The 17,094-nt window shown below is 40.4% G+C and overlaps 1 protein-coding gene across 5 annotated transcripts in view; it reads right to left on the reverse strand.

Moving 5' to 3' along the window:
- Positions 1-17,094, reverse strand: part of HAO1 (hydroxyacid oxidase 1) — a 74,326-nt gene that overhangs the window by 32,505 nt on the left and 24,727 nt on the right. For all 5 annotated transcript variants that reach the window (XM_068986910.1, XM_068986909.1, XM_068986908.1 and 2 more), the window contains 2 exons: positions 11,036-11,291; positions 1,641-1,816 (listed from right to left, as the gene is read on the reverse strand). In XM_068986910.1, the coding sequence (XP_068843011.1) occupies positions 1,641-1,816; positions 11,036-11,291 (432 nt within the window). The remainder of the gene's footprint in view (positions 1-1,640; positions 1,817-11,035; positions 11,292-17,094) is intronic.

The following is a 17,094-nucleotide window of genomic DNA, read 5'->3' on the forward strand; positions in this document are numbered from 1 at the left end:
GTTTAACACTCTTACTTGTGACTGCTGTATTTCGACATGACCGAAGTCTGAAAGAGTCTTTTGACCTGATGTCATGACAAAAGTCAAGGATCATCTTCCATCCTGGAATGAAACCTTCCCTAAATCACTTTTATAACTGTCCAAACACTATTTAATCTATAGTGCATAGATTTCAATTGCAGTACCTACAACATCTTATCTCACCCAAATTCTTGTTTTTATGTTTGTCCTCTCCAAGAATGAGATGTCCTTTGGCCAAGGATCTCAATTTATTGTCTTTTATTTTAGCACACAGTAAATATAATAAATGTTTATAAAATGAGTGATTGAATAAGTGAATGAATGAGCGAATAAATGGGACAGATCCTTTAGGTTAATATTTCAGTACCTACAGTGGAATATAGCTACAGGAAGTAGCACTAACAATCACGGACTACAGCATGAATGAAAGCAAGGTCAGCAAAACTGTTGTTTAAAGCTGTCTATAATATCAGTATATACTCAAAAAAGTATAATCCACAGAAATTTTGAACTGACAGTAGTCTATAGAAAAGAATATAACAATGTCTTTTAAAAGCACAGATTAAGACAGATCAGGATTTAAACATAGCTCCACTACTTAAAAGCTTCATTGTGAAAAGTGAAAGTTGCTCAATCATATCCGACTCTTCATGACCCCATGGACTATACAGTCCATGGAATTCTCCAGGACAGAATACTGGAGTGGGTAGCCATTCCCTTCTGCAGAGGATCATCTCAACCCAGGAATCGAACCTAGGACTCCCACATTGCAGGTGGATTTTCACCATGTGAGCTACCAGGAAAGCCCAAGAATACTGGAGTGGGTAGCCAAGCTTCATTAGGCCCATTCTTTTACTCACATTAGCTTATTTTTGTATCCATACTATTAAATAAAGTCGGGGGCATTCCCAGAGCTTTATAAATAAGGGCCATGAAATAATATGTTTGGGGCAGTTATCTACATAACAGTATTAAATGTTTTCAAAGGCAAGAAAATATTTTTGTGGGTGAACACATTTACATTCCAAATTATTGTATTCACTGTTACCTCCCTGTGGGATTTGCATACATGTGGATACTGGGGAATTTGTCAAGTTTCTTAACAACCACAGCTTGATATTTGAAGATTTTAACATTCTAGTCCACCATTCTCTAAAGAGAGGTGATATGGGATTCCACACTCAAAAAATCAGTTCTAGTCATTGGTACTGGGAGGGAACAGGAGAAAAATACAAAGGGCTCTTAAACATATCTGGCTGTCATAATAGCTTCCTTGGGAGTTCTTATTGATCTGAGAGCAGTTGTTGGCAGCTTTCAGCCAAAGCAACAAACTCAAGACCTTCTACCTAGGTTTTGCCAAGCTCTGTGATTCAATGGCATCCAAAATAAGGCAATCCCACTACTTTAGAAAAAGTAACTTTTTACTTCATAAGAGCCTTCTTCTCCTTCAGAAGGAAGAAACATTTAGTCATTAATGTCAAATGGGAGAACTGAGAGATGGATATATATTTCCATATTAATTATTTGGAAATAATTGATTATTTTCCCTTAAAATATCATGGTCATACCCATAAAGAATCATAAAATCAGAATGAACTCAGGTAGAGAAATAAACAAACCTCTCAAAATGCCTTTTGCAACAATGGGCAGAGATGTCAGTCTTCTCAGCCATTTAATATCCTCCCAGCTGATGGATGGGTCTATTGCTTTAGCCACATATGCAGCAAGTCCACTTTTGTCTCCAAAATTTTCCTTAGGAGAAAATGCTAAATCACTGGTTTCAAAATTTTTCATTCTGAAATAAAGAGATACATAAAATGAGAAACTTCCCAAATTAGAAGTATCTTTACAATGACTCATTCAAAGAAAAAAAAGAAGGGTACACTTTTCAAATCGATTGACTGTTCACTCTCCAGGTTGATCACATTTATGTTCTTGCGTTTTGATGAAGGAGTCCAGGCTAAATGTGACAACTTAGTAGACTTAATTGGTCACTTAAAGTTTATTTTGCATCTTATAATGTAAGATTTTTATATAAATTTATATCTTTTTATATAAATAAGTCAGATTAAAGGATAAAACTTTGGCCAAGTTCAAATATCTCTACTTTTTTAAGCCAGTCTGTGAATATAAACAATCAATTTGATGCTATTTTCAAATGCAATGCATACTAAATCATAAGATGAACATTTGCATGGTGCATCACAATTTACAATGGGCATTCATATACCCACAATATTTAAAAAACTTTTGGAAAATAAAATTCACACTCTATGATTCCTATTTTATACAGAAAATAAAACCAGAATTGTAGAACAAGAGGCCCCCATGTAGTAACTAAGGCAGCATTTGGGTTTCAAACTGGTCTTGACCCTTTCTTTTTTTTTAAGAATTTTTTTTCTGTGTGGATCATTTTAAAGTCTTTCTATTTCATGCTTTGGTTTCTTGGCTGTGAGGCATGTGGGATCTTAGCTCCCCAACTAAGGATCGAACCTGTATGCCCTGCATTAGAAGTGAGGTCTTAACCACTGGACCACCAGGAAAGTCTCAGTGTCTCTGACTCTTAATTACATTCTCTTCACTCAGATCTCAACTGCACTCTTCAGTTACATTAGACTTCAGAAATCTTTCAAAATCCTTGTGGAAAATTCTAGAGAAGATTGGAAATGCAGTATTAACACCTTCTGTCTGTGGTCACTGTAAACTCTTTTCCTTGTCTTTTTCTTTCTTCTTTCAGCTCTTTTCCTGCTACCATATGGATGGTGGTGGTGCTGGTGCTTGGTCATAGGGAGAAGTGGAAAGTGGTTCCCAGCAGATGAGCTGTCAGCTCTTGCTTTTTTCCTCCTCTGTTTACTTGCTTTTTCTGTCTTGTGACTCAGAACCCCCAATCTTCTAGACATTCCTAACCAGGATATGAGTTTTCCAGTTATCAAGAACTTCCTTACTTTGCCTGAGGTGTGATGGTTAGTTTTGTCAGCTTGACTGGGCTAAGGGATGCTTAGGCAACTGGTAAAAGATTACTTCTGGATATGTCCATAAGGATGTTTCTAAGTGAGATTAGCATTTATATCAGTAGATTAAGAAGAAATTGGGCAGGCATCTTCTAATCTGTGGAGGTCCCAAATAGGACAAAAAGGTGGAAGATGAATAAGTTCATTGTCTGTGTTTGAGTAGGGACATCCATTGTCTCCTACCCTTCACATTGGAGCTACTGGTTGTCAAACCTTCAGGCTTTGACCAGACTTACACTATGGGCTCCCAGTTTGGAGACCCTTCAGACACAGACTGGGACTTATACTATTAGCTCCCCCCATTCTTAGGCCTCAGGTTTAGGTTGAAACTACTCTGGCTTTCCTGGACCTACTCTTACAACCTGGGCCTCCAGCTTGTAGATAATAGATTGTGGGATTTCTCAGACTCCTTAATTGTATGAGCAAATCCCTTATAGTAAATATCTCTATAGATACAGATACAGATATTTAGATATGGACATCCTATTTCTTCTGTTTCTCTGGAGAACCTGACTAATACATACGACTTTTTCTTACTCCTGGGGCCTGAGTCACCCTCAACACAGCAGACTCAACTTGTCAAGGATGTTGGTGTACACATATCCCAGCTTCTTCACCCCTGGGCAGATTAACTCTGAGATAGATTCTATAAGATCTCCCAGAGTTTCCCAGCAAGATTAAGCTTCAGTTGCCCATAGCTGTGACTGTCTTTGTAACATGCCAATTGTTGGACCACCTCCCCTCCCTGATACCTCTTCCCCACTCCCCTACCAATATTCCTACCATCTTCTAAAGGTACTACTTTTACTTAAATCAGTGGCTCACATTCTTCTCCTAAAGAAACACAAACTGAGACACAACCCCACTGAGTTGCTCCCTTCTCCTATGTCTAATTTTGTTAACTCATCTTAGAACAGTATTTCTCTAACTAATCTAGAAGACACTGCAGCTGGCTTACTCTACCTGAAGTCTTTTCTCTTAGTCTAATATCCCAATATCTTGACTAGATTTTGGAAGTTCTCCAAGCTAGGGACAAAGTCTTTTCTGCCTACACCTCTGACCACTGATTGGATGGATGGCCTTCTGAATACACACTGGCACCACCCATGTGACTTAGCTGTCTGAAATCAGCTTAGCAGATCCAAATCCAACTGCCAACTTCATTTCTCTAAAAGGCTGACTTTGAATGATGACAGTGACCTAGACTCACCTTGCTCTTCTGCACATTATGAATTACTCTGCTAGCCAGTCTCTTCTTTGTGTTAAAGTGAAAGCTATATATGGATCTCTGGCTTAGTCATCAGTCTTTATTCCTTTCCACTGGCTCTGACATTGAACATAGAAAGTATCTTGGAGCTAAGGCTATAACAATTTTTATATGAACTTAGAAGTACAGAGGTACACAATTTTTACAAAACTAGGGCTTCCCTGGTAGCTCAGTGGTAAAGAATCTTCCTGCCAGTGTAGGAAACACAGGAGACTTGGGTTCAATCCCTGAGTCAAGAAGATCCCCTGGAGGAGGAAATGGCAACCTGGAAAATTCCATAGACAGAGGAGCCTGGTGGGCTATAGTCCATGGGGTCGCAAAGAGTCAGACATGACTGAGCAACTGAGTGCTGAGGTTTAATGCCTTTAACGTGCTTATAAATAGCTGGTTATGTAGCTTAGGCAGCATCTATTATCATAAGGCCATGGACATTCACATCCCATGTAACTGTCTTCAACCACTGGCTAAGTTTTCTCGGTAAGGATTGACTGTGACTCAGGTGGCCACTAAAGGTCACAGAAAATCACAAATCCATGAAAGCCATATTTCTATCCATTATTTGTTGAGGTTTGGTTTAGATTATAGCTGAAATACTCTGAGCTTCTTTTTTTAATCAAATCGCTTAAGGCTGTACATTTTATCACAGATTTTGGCCTTCTGTGGTCATCCTAATTTGAATTAAGCTAACCTAGTAAAGAAACATACCCTTATTATTGGAGGCCTATTCCATTACTTAGAAATGATACTAAGTGATATTAAATTTCAAACCTTTAAATAATATTGTTAATAAGAAAAAGGTCCTGTCTGTCCATGCCATAGCAAAACCAGAGGGGAAAAAAGAATAATATCTGTACGAGTATATTCTCTGCATAGCACCCCACCCCCATCCCAAACAAGCTACAGTGTTTCAGCAGGGGTGGGGTGAAAGGGTGAAAGGGATAGGAAAAAACAGAAACATGGATAAAATTATATAAATAACTGTTGTTATTCTTGGATGGCTAAATGCAGATCAACACTTGAATGAATGTTGCCTTACAGAAATTTCAGGGTACAATGAAGCCTTGTTGTTACTCTTAAACGTTGTTCAAAGCCAGAAGCCAAGAAAAAGTTTTCAGATATCTTGACAGAGACCCACGATGGAGTGTTTTAACCATGGCTCCAAAGGAAACCTCCATGAATGCTATTTTTATTAGAATTATGACATATACACAAAAAACACTTAACACAGCTTCTGATAACCAAAGTATTTCATTTCATACGGAAGGAAAAGGGCAACATCAAAATAATAACAAGATTACTTGGGACTTAATTCTCTGAATCCCAATCTGTTTAATGACCCACAGGCAAGGGATTTCTTTTTTGTAAAGGATTCATTGTGCCTTGAAAGGCTCCTAAATATACTTTTTAATCTAATATAAAAATGATTTTACTTTTTAGTAAGTTAGCATCATAAAAATGTAACAACTACTAAGGAAAGTTAGCGTTATTAAATAACCAATAGTAATGTCAGTAATGATGGCTATTATTGAGATATCATATGACATGAAAGAATAATGTCGTATGTCTCCACTGTGGGAAACACACTGCAAAATAACAACCAGTAGGACACATAATCGGAGAAGGCAATGGCACCCCACTCCAATACTCTTGCTTGGAAAAGCCCTAGGACGGAAGAGCCTGGTGGGCTGCAGTCCATGGGGTCGCTAACAGTCAGACACAACTAAGCAACTTCACTATCACTTTTCACTTTCATGCACTGGAGAGGGAAATGGCAACCCACTCCAGTGTTCTTGCCTGGAGAATCCCAAGGACAGGGGAACCTGGTGGGCTGCCGTCCATGGGGTCGCACAGAGTCAGACACTACTGAAGCGACTTAGCAGCAGCAGCAGCAGCAGAACACACAATATCAGTATAACATGAGAGACATTCAAAATACGTAATAGATATTTGTACATGGAACAGCAACCTTTAATACTGTGATTGGGAAAACATTGCTATTTATTGCACAGCCCTGCTAACTTTTTCTTCCATGTGGCTGGGTATTTGGAAGAAAGGTTCAGGGCAAGGATTTTCAGTATGAGCTCAAACCCTTATTCAAATTCTTATTAGTATTGTTTTATTGGGTAAATCTGTTATGATCTAGTACATTTTTATTCAACATTACTTACTGAGCACCTACTATGTGCCAGTGTTTTAGTAAAACGATCAAAAATACTGGCTACCTAGGTTGACATTCTAGCTAAGGGAGTCAGAAAATAAACAAGAAACATAATCAACAGGTAATTTATGGAGCCTGTTAGAACATATGTACTATACAAAATAAAGAAAAAGAAGAGCAGAATAAGAGGGATGTGAGCTGGTAGAGGCTTTACCTGAAAGTTTAAATATGATCATTGGATGCGGCCCCAATGAGAAGCTATCCTGTAGAGGAAATTGGCAGAGCTGTGTCATTTTATCTGTTTCCTGTTGCTGCTATAACAAGCACAACCCTAGAGGCTTCCAGTTCAGTTCAGTCGCTCAGTCGTGTCCGACTCTTTGCGACCCCATGAATTGCAGCACGCCAGGCCTCCCTGTCCATCACCAACTCCCAGAGTTTACCCAAACTCATGTCCATCGAGTCAGTGATGCCATCCAGCCACTTCATCCTCTGTCGTCCCCTTCTCCTCCTGCCCCCAATCCCTCCCAGCATCAGGGTCTTTTCCAGTGAGTCAACTCTTCACATGAGGTGGCCACAATATTGGAGTTTCAGCTTCAGCATCAGTCCTTCCAATGAACACCCAGGACTGATCTCCTTTAGGATGGACTGGTTGGATCTCCTTGCAGTCCAAGGGACTCTCAAAAGTCTTCTCCAACACTACAGTTCAAAAGCATCAATTCTTCAGTGTTCAGCTTTCTTCACAGTCCAACTCTCAAAGTGACACAAATTTATTATAGTCTAGAGGTCAGAAATTCAAACTGTCTCATTGGACTAAACTCAAGGGGTCAATAGGGCCATTTCCCTTCCAGAGGCTATAGGGGAGAATCTCTTTCCTTGACTTTTCCAGCTTCTAGAGACCATCTATATTTCCCTGTTTCCAGATGCTATCACTCCAACTTCTGCTTCTCTCATCGCATCTCTTTCTCTGACTGTCCTGCATGCCTCTTATAAGGAGCCTTTTCATTACATTAAGCCTCCTGTGATAATCCAGGATAATCATCTCATCTCAAGGTCCTTAACTTAATCACACCTGCCAAGTTCATTTTGCCATGTAAAAAGTAACATATTCACAGGTTCCAAGGTTCAGAACATAGGCATCTTTGGAAGGTTATTATCCTGCTTAATATTACGTGACTTAACATTGTAACTGTTTTCCTAACCAAATAATTTAGAGGCTATCTGCCATGTACAAAGTCCTCCTTCACAAATCGTTTCCTCTACTCTAGACCCCCAACCCAAGATGCCCACACTTATTTGTATCTCTATTCTGTTCTCTACCGTTCATCTTTATTTTGGTTTCCCAATATAAAGACAAGTAGCTTCATCCCTGATGTCAAAATGTAAAGGAAGTGAAGTTAGTTTGCATTGATTTGGGGAAAGAATGTTACAGGCAGAGAGAAGAGTCAGTTCTGAGGCTCTAAGGCGCAGGTGTGGCTGGCTCCCTGAAAAAACAGGAGGAAGCAGGAGATTCTGGGAAGAATGAATGAAGATGAGAATGCTGGCAATGAGATCAGAGAAGGGGGTGCCTCAACCGCCACTTTTACCTCCAGAAACTTGGGAAGACAGCGCGGTCTCATCTCTTTTGTGTGCTGTTCTCTGGCTGTTGTGGTGAATACTTTATTTCCGGGCCTAAGGAAGCACGTCCCAGACAAATCATCAAAAGGGTAGGTGTCATGATTTACCTTGACCTTAGTCAATGATTGGAAATTTCTTTTAACTGCCTTAGTGCTGTCCCAAAGAGCCAAATGTTAACCCGAGGTAAACAAGCCACCCGCATGTGGTGTGGAGATGGACTCGGGTCCCTGACTCAGGGCCTCAGGAGCCAATCTGGTGAACTCGCTTCAATCCTCGCCTCTTCCGGAAGCGGATGCGAATTCGCCTTACTCCCCCTCAGTCTCGGGGACCTCTCCGCTGCTCATCATGCTCACATCCGTGTGTTTTGCATATGGACCAGGCAGAGATTACCAAACTCCTGAACTCTGGCTGGTCCCAGAAGCCAAAAGTCAGGACCCGCCCCCTTCTCTCCAGGCAGAGGAAGCCACGAGGGCTGGAAGGAGCCGCTGCTTTACAGACTCATTCTCCTCTGGATTTCCTGCCTCTCTCGCCTGCCAAACCTCATTCTGAACAGCCCGGCTTCACCTTCTATGAGTCAGGTCAATTGCGGAAAGAAACCTGATTTCATATCAGGCTGTAACAGATGAGCTTTTGGGCAGCACGTGCCCTCCAGCGGAAGCCAGGGCCTCCCGTCGTGGGCTCTGCCTTCACTGCTGCATGTGGGCCCCAGGGCGCTGCACGCCACCACCCCCTCCCCCGAAGCCCACAGGGACAAACAGCGTCAGTGTGCGCTCTGACGGCCAGGGCACCGGCAAAGGGTGTTTCCTGTGTTCCCCATAGCCTAGATGTGTGGCTCATTATTTGATCATCTTCAGAAGGAAGATGTGACAAGCTGGAGAGCCGTGGCCACTCCACTGCACATTGACAGCTGAAAAGGGCCTTTGTCTCCTGGTCCCTCACGTCATCTGGGCAGGAGCCCGGGAGGAAAGAGGAGGGGGAAAGAACAGCAGCCTTCCCGCTCCTGGCTGAGTGGCCCTGGCAACCAAGGAGTAAGAGATATGGGCCAGAATTAACACGGGTGTCATCCCCCATCTAAGTAGATACCACGTGAAACCTGTTTTGTTATCCAGAGCCAGAAACTGCTTCCTAAACTTAAGGAACAAACCCACTATATTATTTATTGTTGTTGTCGCTAGCAGTAGAAGTAGTAGTAGAACGGAAGAGGGAAAAGAAATAGCAAATTCCTATTCAAATGGTCAAAGGGAAACAACGAGGAACATTTCCTGTCAGAAGCTTAAATACTGGGAAACAACATTTTAGAAAGTCTAAAAACTAAGGTAATCAAAAGAGAGAAATAATGTGAATTCATATCAAGAATTAATATAGATTAGTAAGATTTCATATTTAGGACATTTGAAACCATCTACTTTCTGATGAATTTGGCAAGAAGTAGAAATATGTCAAGGATTTTTGTTTTTGTTCTCTTAGAAAGACAGGGTATTTGGGTAACTCCATATCTGGGATGTGTGGAGCAGGGTGATTGATGGCTGTCAGGGGAACACTTCCTCATTCTGCCATTGGGCCATTGAGGATATTATATACAGAAATAAATCCTAAACCTACCTGGAATTATCACAGAGATAACATCACACAGCTCATTTATATATGGTTTAACAGCAAGATTTTATGCACAGTAGCTTATGCTTAAATAGGTATACACACAGAAGAGCTATATGACAGACAAGACTATGAACTTACATGATGGTTGGAAGACATTCCATTCTCTAATATACTTGCAATCCTGGCTCTCAACAGTCTTCTTGTCCTTATGTGGAATGCTGATTTGATTTTGAATCTTTTAGATTTTGGATCTTTTAGAAGGATTAACTTTACATGTAGACAGAGTAAGCAATAGTCCAGTGAAATGAGGTCTAGGATTCCAAAGAAGTCATCCCTCATTTCTTGTACTCTGGTGGACGATTTGAAATCCCATCATCAAAATGTCCTCCATTAAAACTAAGATTTTGGTTCTGGTCAAAATAGTTTTAGCCCTAAAGTCTATCAGCCAAACAATGGTATGAAAAACATAAGGGCAGATTTTGATAGGAACCAAGGGAAAGTAAAAACAAAGGGGAGGAGAGATTTGTAGCTCTGTCTTTTTCAGTAAACTCCACTGAGTTTCTAGTTTTGACTCAACATGATTCTAATCTTTTACAGGAAAAAGGACTATAATTCCTTGTTGATGGATCAGCTGAATGGCCTGATAAAACCATCACAGTTCAGTCTTAGATTCCTAGATATGTACATTGTTTTCGCTGAGATGAATGAGTAAGTGAATGGATGAAAGAATGAATGAACCAATAAATAAACTAGTGAATCCTGAACCATGGGTGAACCACAACAAAAGAGATATGTTACTGAAAGAAGGAAGAGATGAGGCAGCAAATATGTGACTTCTTTTGTCTCCATTCTTTTAGCTTTCTTCAATCTTCCCTGCCAGAGTTGTTCCAAATACACTTAAAAATAAAATTAAAAGGGTGCTTTTTTATTTCAACAGACAAAGAAATACAGTATTAGGATCACAATAGCAAGCTGTTACTTAAGCTAAATTAAGTATCTTCTATCTATATGGCAATTCATCCTACTCAAAGCCCTTAATACACTCTGAGACATAGATTTTTTTACTTTGACAAGTATATGGCAAATCCTGTCTCTGTTGTTATAGCTCAAGTATGCGACACTCACGTAAGGTGTGTGATTTCTGAGGACTATATGGATATTTGACAATGACACATCTCTAGAACCCAGACCTTATCATTCCTAGACACGATCTCATACAGCCATACTTTGGGACCAACACTTTATGAAGATCTAATTCCCTAGAGCACCCAAGTGGAAACTGGAGAAAGTCTTTGGAACTGGATCAAGACATGAGCAAACAGAAATAGAGAATAAGGGGCCCAGTGATCAAAGACCCACGGTTACCTGAGTTGGGGTGGCATCTTGAACCTGTTACGCACATCATCAAAGCGGTTGCCCAGGTAAGGTGTGTCTACCGTCACAAATATGGCCTTGTAGCCCATTCGCTCAGCCCTCTGCACAAGCTGCTTGGTGACCTCACGGTCCTTGTAAATGTACAGCTGCAGCCAGCGAATCGCCTCGGGACCAGCTTCTGCCACTTCTTCAATTGAGGAGGTGGCCCAGGAACTCAGCATCATGCCAGTCCCCAGTGACCTGCAGGCTGAGGAAGGAAAGAGAAGATCAAGACCAGTTTGGCATTTTCCCTACTCCAGTCTTCAAGTTGTGGTTCATGGGATAAAGACAGCTACAATGGCAATTCAGAAATAAAAAGTTGCATCTTTAAAAAGTTAGAAACATGCTTTCCTTTCCACACTCTGAACAGATATTAAGACAAAATTGACCCAAATGGCCAAAGATGTGCTATATATAAGGATGAAAAAATTAGAAGCAACTTGAATCTCCAACCTTAAGGAAATAGATAAATGATAGTTCATAAATAAAATGAAATATACACACCCATGAAAAGTAATTTTTGTAATAGTTAATTTTATGTGTCAGCTTGGCTAGGCAATGGTTCCCAGATATTTGCTCAAATGTGTCCAGATGTTGCTGTGAAGATTTTTTTTGTTAAGAGATTAGCATTTAAATCAGTAGACTTTACATAAAGCAGATTACTCTCCATAATGTGAATGGGCCTCATCCATTCAGTTGAAGGCCTTGAGAAAAAGACTGACCTTTCTGGAGAAAGAGGGAATTCTGTCAGCAGATTGCCTTTACATTCAAATACCAACTCAGCTTTTCTGGGGTCTCCAGTGTGCCAGCTCTAGATTTTGGACTTAGCAATTTATGCATTTGTATGAGCCGATTCCTGAATCTCTCTCTCTCCATTTCTCTATTTCTCTATTTCTCCCTTGTCTCTCTCTCACAGTCCCTCTCTTGCTCCTACTTCCTTCCCTTTAAGTTACAAGGAATGACATTTGCAGACTCAGAAAGTTTATCAAGGTATATTAAGAAAGCAGAGAATTCCCTGGTGGTTCAGGACTCTACCCTCTCACTGCAGAAGCCTGATTTCAGTTCCTGATCAGGGACCTAAGTTCCATGCAGCAGGACCCCCCACCCTCCTCTTCCCCACCCAAAAAAAAATAGAAGAAGAAAGAAAAAAGTCTCCAAAATAACATGTATACCATGATTTGTACGAATGTGATTACTAGTGTATGAACCTAAACAAACTAATTATTAATGATAGGTGAGGGTGGGAGAGTTTATTTTCTCTTCCTTTAAAACTTTTTAAATTTTATCTTTTAAAATCTGTTAAAAACACATTTGCCATTTACACTGTCATTTAAAATTTTATACAATTATATGTTAGACACCTCAAACAGACATCAGTCACTTCCCAATCTTTTAAACTAGATATCAAATAATACCCTGACCAGTAACACTAAAGAAGCTGAAGTTGAACAGTTCTATGAAGAACTACAAGACCTTTTAGAATTAACACCCAAAAAAGATGTCCTTTTCATTACAGGGGACTGGAATGCAAAAGTAGGAAGTCAAGAAACACCTAGACTAACAGGCAAATTTGACCTTGGAGTACAGAATAAAGCAGGGCAAAGGCTAATAGAGTTCTGCCAAGAGAACACACTGATCATAGCAAACACCCTTTTCCAACAACACAAGAGAAGACTCTACACATGGACATCACCAGATGGTCAACACTGAAATCAGATTGATTAAATTCTTTGCAGCCAAAAATGGAGAAGCTCTATACAGTCAGCAAAAATAAGACTGGGAGCTGACTGTGGCTCAGATCATGAGCTCCTTATTGCCAAATTCAGACTGAAATTGAAGAAAGTGGAGAAAACCACTAGACCATTCAGGTATGACCTAACTCAAACCCCTTATGATTATACAGTGGAAGTGAGAAATAGATTTAAGGGTCTAGATCTGATAGACAGAGTGCCTGATGAACTATGGACGGAGGTTCCTGTCTCCATTGTACAAGAGACAGAAATCAAGACCATCCCCATGGAAAAGAAATGCAAAAAAGCAAAATGGCTGTCTGGGGAGGCCTTACAAATAGCTGTAAAAGGCGATTTTACAGAAGAGAAGCAAAAAGCAAAGGAGAAGAGGAAAGATATACCCATTTGAATGCAGAGTTCCAAAGAATAGCAAGGAGAGATAAGAAAGCCTTCTTCAGCAATCAATGCAAAGAAATAGAGGAAAAGAACAGAATGGGAAAGACTAGAGATCTCTTCAGGAAAATTAGAGATACAAAGGGAACATTTCATGCAAAGATGGGCTCAATAAAGGACAGAAATGGTATGGACCTAACAGAAGCAGAAGATATTAAGAAGCAGTGCCAAGAATACACAGAAGAACTGTACAAAAAAGAGTTTCAGGACCCAGGTAATCATGATGGTGTGATCACTCACCTAGAGCCAGACATCCTGGAATGTGAAGTCAAATGGGCCTTAGAAAGCATCACTACAAACAAAGCTAGTGGAGGTGATGGAATTCCAGTTGAGCTATTTCAAATCCTGAAAGATGATGCTGTGAAAGTGCTGCACTCAATATGCCAGCAAATTTGGAAAACTCAGCAGTGGCCACAGGACTGGAAAATGTCAGTTTTCATTCCAACCCTAAAGAAAGGCAATGCCAAAGAATGCTCAAACTACTACACAATTGCACTCATCTTACACACTAGTAAAGTAATGCTCAAAATTCTCCAAGCCAGGCTTCAGCAATACATGAACCGTGAACTTCCAGATGTTCAAGCTGGTTTTAGAAAAGGCAGAGGAGCCAGAGATCAAATTGCCAATATCCGCTGGATCATGGGAAAAGGAAAAGAGTTCCAGAAAAACATCTATTTCTGCTTTATTGACTATGCCAAAGCCTTTGACTGTGTGGATCACAATAAACTGTGGAAAATTCTGAGAGAGATGGGAATACCAGACCATCTGACCTGCCTCTTGAGAAACCTATGTGCAGGTCAGGAAGCAACAGTTAGAACTGGACATGGAACAACAGACTGGTTCCGAATAGGAAAAAGAGTACGTCATGGCTGTATACTGTCACCCTGCTTATTTAACTTATATGCAGAGTACATCATGAGAAACGTTGAGCTGCAAGAAGCACAAGCAGGAATTAAGATTGCTGGGAGAAATATCAATAACCTCAGATATGCAGATGACACCACCCTTATGGCAGGAAGTGAATAGGACTAAAAAGCCTCCTGATGAAAGTGAAAGAGGAGAGTGAAAAATTTGCTTTAAACCTCAACATTCAGAAAATGAAGATCATGGATCTGGTCCCATCACTTCATGGGAAGTAGATGGGGAAACAGTGGAAACAGTGTCAGAGTTTATTTTGGAGGGCTCCAAACTCACTGCAGACGGTGATTGCAACCATGAAATTAAAAGACGCTTACTCCTTGGAAGGAAAGTTATGACCAACCTAGATAGCATATTCAAAAGCAGAGACATTACTTTGCCAACAAAGGTCCGTCTAGTCAAGGCTATGGTTTTTCCAGTGGTCATGTATAGATGTGAGAGTTGGACTGTGAAGAAAGCTGAGCACCAAAGAATTGATGCTTTTGAACTGTGGTGTTGGAGAAGACTCTTGAGAGTCCCTTGTACTGCAAGGAGATCCAACCAGTCCATCCTAAAGGAGATCCGTCCTGGGTGTTCTTTGGAAGGACTGATGTTGAAACTGAAACTCCAGTACTTTGACCACCTCATGCGAAGAGTTGACTCATTGGAAAAGACTTTGATGCTGGGAGAGATTGGGGGCAGGAGGAGAAGCAGACAACAGAGGATGAGATGGCTGAATGGCATCACTGACTCAATGGACATGAGTTTGAGTAAATGGACTGGGATGGACTGGGATGCCTGGCGTGCTGTGGTTCATGGGGTCGCAAAGAGTCTGACATGACTGAGCGACTGGACTGAATGAACTGAACTGAACCTATTGTCTTAGAGAACTTGAAAGAACATGAGTGACAGGCTTTTTTCCAAAAACAGGTACAAATTGGGGTCAGCTTTAGTGGAGGACAAACTGATGCAATGTCTGTATGCCAAATGCCAAGAGATACATAATAAATTTATAAAATGGACTACTTGACCCTGGTTCATTTGACTTACCTTCGAGCTGCCATCCATCAAATATGAGTGAAAGTCATCCAAGTGACACAGGGAGATAAGAATCAAGTGATACCCTGTTTACAAAGCTTCTCTGAGAGGTTAAAATGCCTCATGCTTCTCAAACTTTAGCAGGCAGATAAATTCCCTGGAGTGTTTGTGAAAACACAAATTGTGAAAAACACTCCAGAGTTTCTGATTCAGTCGGGCAGAGACGGAGCCCAAGAACTTGCCTTTCTAACCAGCTCCCAGGTGGTGACAATGCTGCCAGTCCCTAGACCACTTTTTGACATTTAAACAGCATCATCATGTAAGCTGGAAGGGTGCATCTTTACTCTCAGACTAAGATGATATTTGAAATAGTTAGCAACCAGTAGAACGAAGATTGTGACCAATTACAAGAGATGCACATGCAGTAAATGGCAGGCATTAACCACTGGTTTGCAAATTTCCATGCCGTCCCAAGTATATAGAAAACCTGTTCACTTGGTTGTCATGGCCCTAAGGATTGGGGGAGTACATTTGTTCATACTGGTAACAAGGGAGTCTTCTGGGCATCTGGGAATTCTAGAAAAATCATCGCCTTGGGGGAGTGAGACATCCTGGGTTCTCTGTGTGACCTTAGCTAGGCCACATCCTCTTTACAAGGTAACCTAGTAGTAAAGCAGATTTTGTTTTTGATGATTGTTACTTTTCCAGTGCCTTCAAAGATGCTTTGATCCCTGTTCTTCAGGGCACAGGTCAGATAAAGAAGACTTAAACTGAAGGTTATATTATCTATGGATAATTAATCTGTTTCCTCCAAGTGTTCCTTTGAGAATTTCTCTCTTAAGGACTCATAATTAGAAAAATATTGTCCAACAAACCACATTTTAAGTAAGCAATTATAAGTAATGATATGTATAAATATCTTATTTTCATTAAGAGTTGTAAATATGGAAAATAGATCCAGGTCATCCACTATTGTTTGGAACAAACACCAGAAGAGAACGATTGCTCGGGTAAGAATCCCCTAACCATCAATTTCCCATAAAGAAATATGTTCTGAAGAGGATGTGGCCTAAGTAAGGTCACACAAAGAACACAGCATGTCTGACCACTCCCCCAAGGCAATGATTTTTCTAGAATTCCCAGATGCCCAGAAGACTCCCTTGTTATCAGTATGAACAAATGTACTCCCCCAATCCTTAGGGCCACGACAACCAAGTGAACAGGTTTTCTATATACTTGGGAAGGTTTGGAAATTTGGAAACCAGTGGTTAATGTCTGCCATTTACTGCATGTGCACCTCTCGTAACTGGTCACAATCTTCGTTCTACTGGTTGCTAACTATTTCAAATATCACCTTAGTCTGAGAGTAAAGATGCACCCTTCCAGCTTACATTGTTCTGAGGGGAACAAAAAGTACAAGGTTTTTAATTTTATAAGTGACTGAACATAGATTTTGTTGAAAAATTCTAATTTAAGTTATCCTAGTCTAGTGCCAAGAATTCAAAATTTTTTGAAGTCCATTTTCCCTCCCTATTTATTTTCCACAATGAAACTCTCACCTGCTCTCACAAGGAGCAAGTGTCAAATTTCATTTTACACAGGACAGGGGTCAGCTTTCATGGGCTCCCATTCCTAACATGTACTGCAGAATGAAGACTCCAAAGCATATTGCCTTTTCCCAATTCCTGGCAAAATGGTGATGTTACTAAAAGGCAAGACCTGTCTCTTGCCCATGAGAAGGTCCCCTGCATTGATCCTAGTCTGAACATCTTGGCTTTCATGACAGTAAACATGTCCTAGAGAAAGCATACCCAGGAAACTACAACATTAAGTAAACATTGATCCCATATGACTCTATTTCCTATTTCCACCCACTCTTGTTTTATCATCCCT

Source organism: Capricornis sumatraensis, chromosome 15 (genome assembly GCF_032405125.1).
Source record: "Capricornis sumatraensis isolate serow.1 chromosome 15, serow.2, whole genome shotgun sequence".
NCBI classification, from domain to species: Eukaryota; Metazoa; Chordata; class Mammalia; order Artiodactyla; family Bovidae; genus Capricornis; species Capricornis sumatraensis.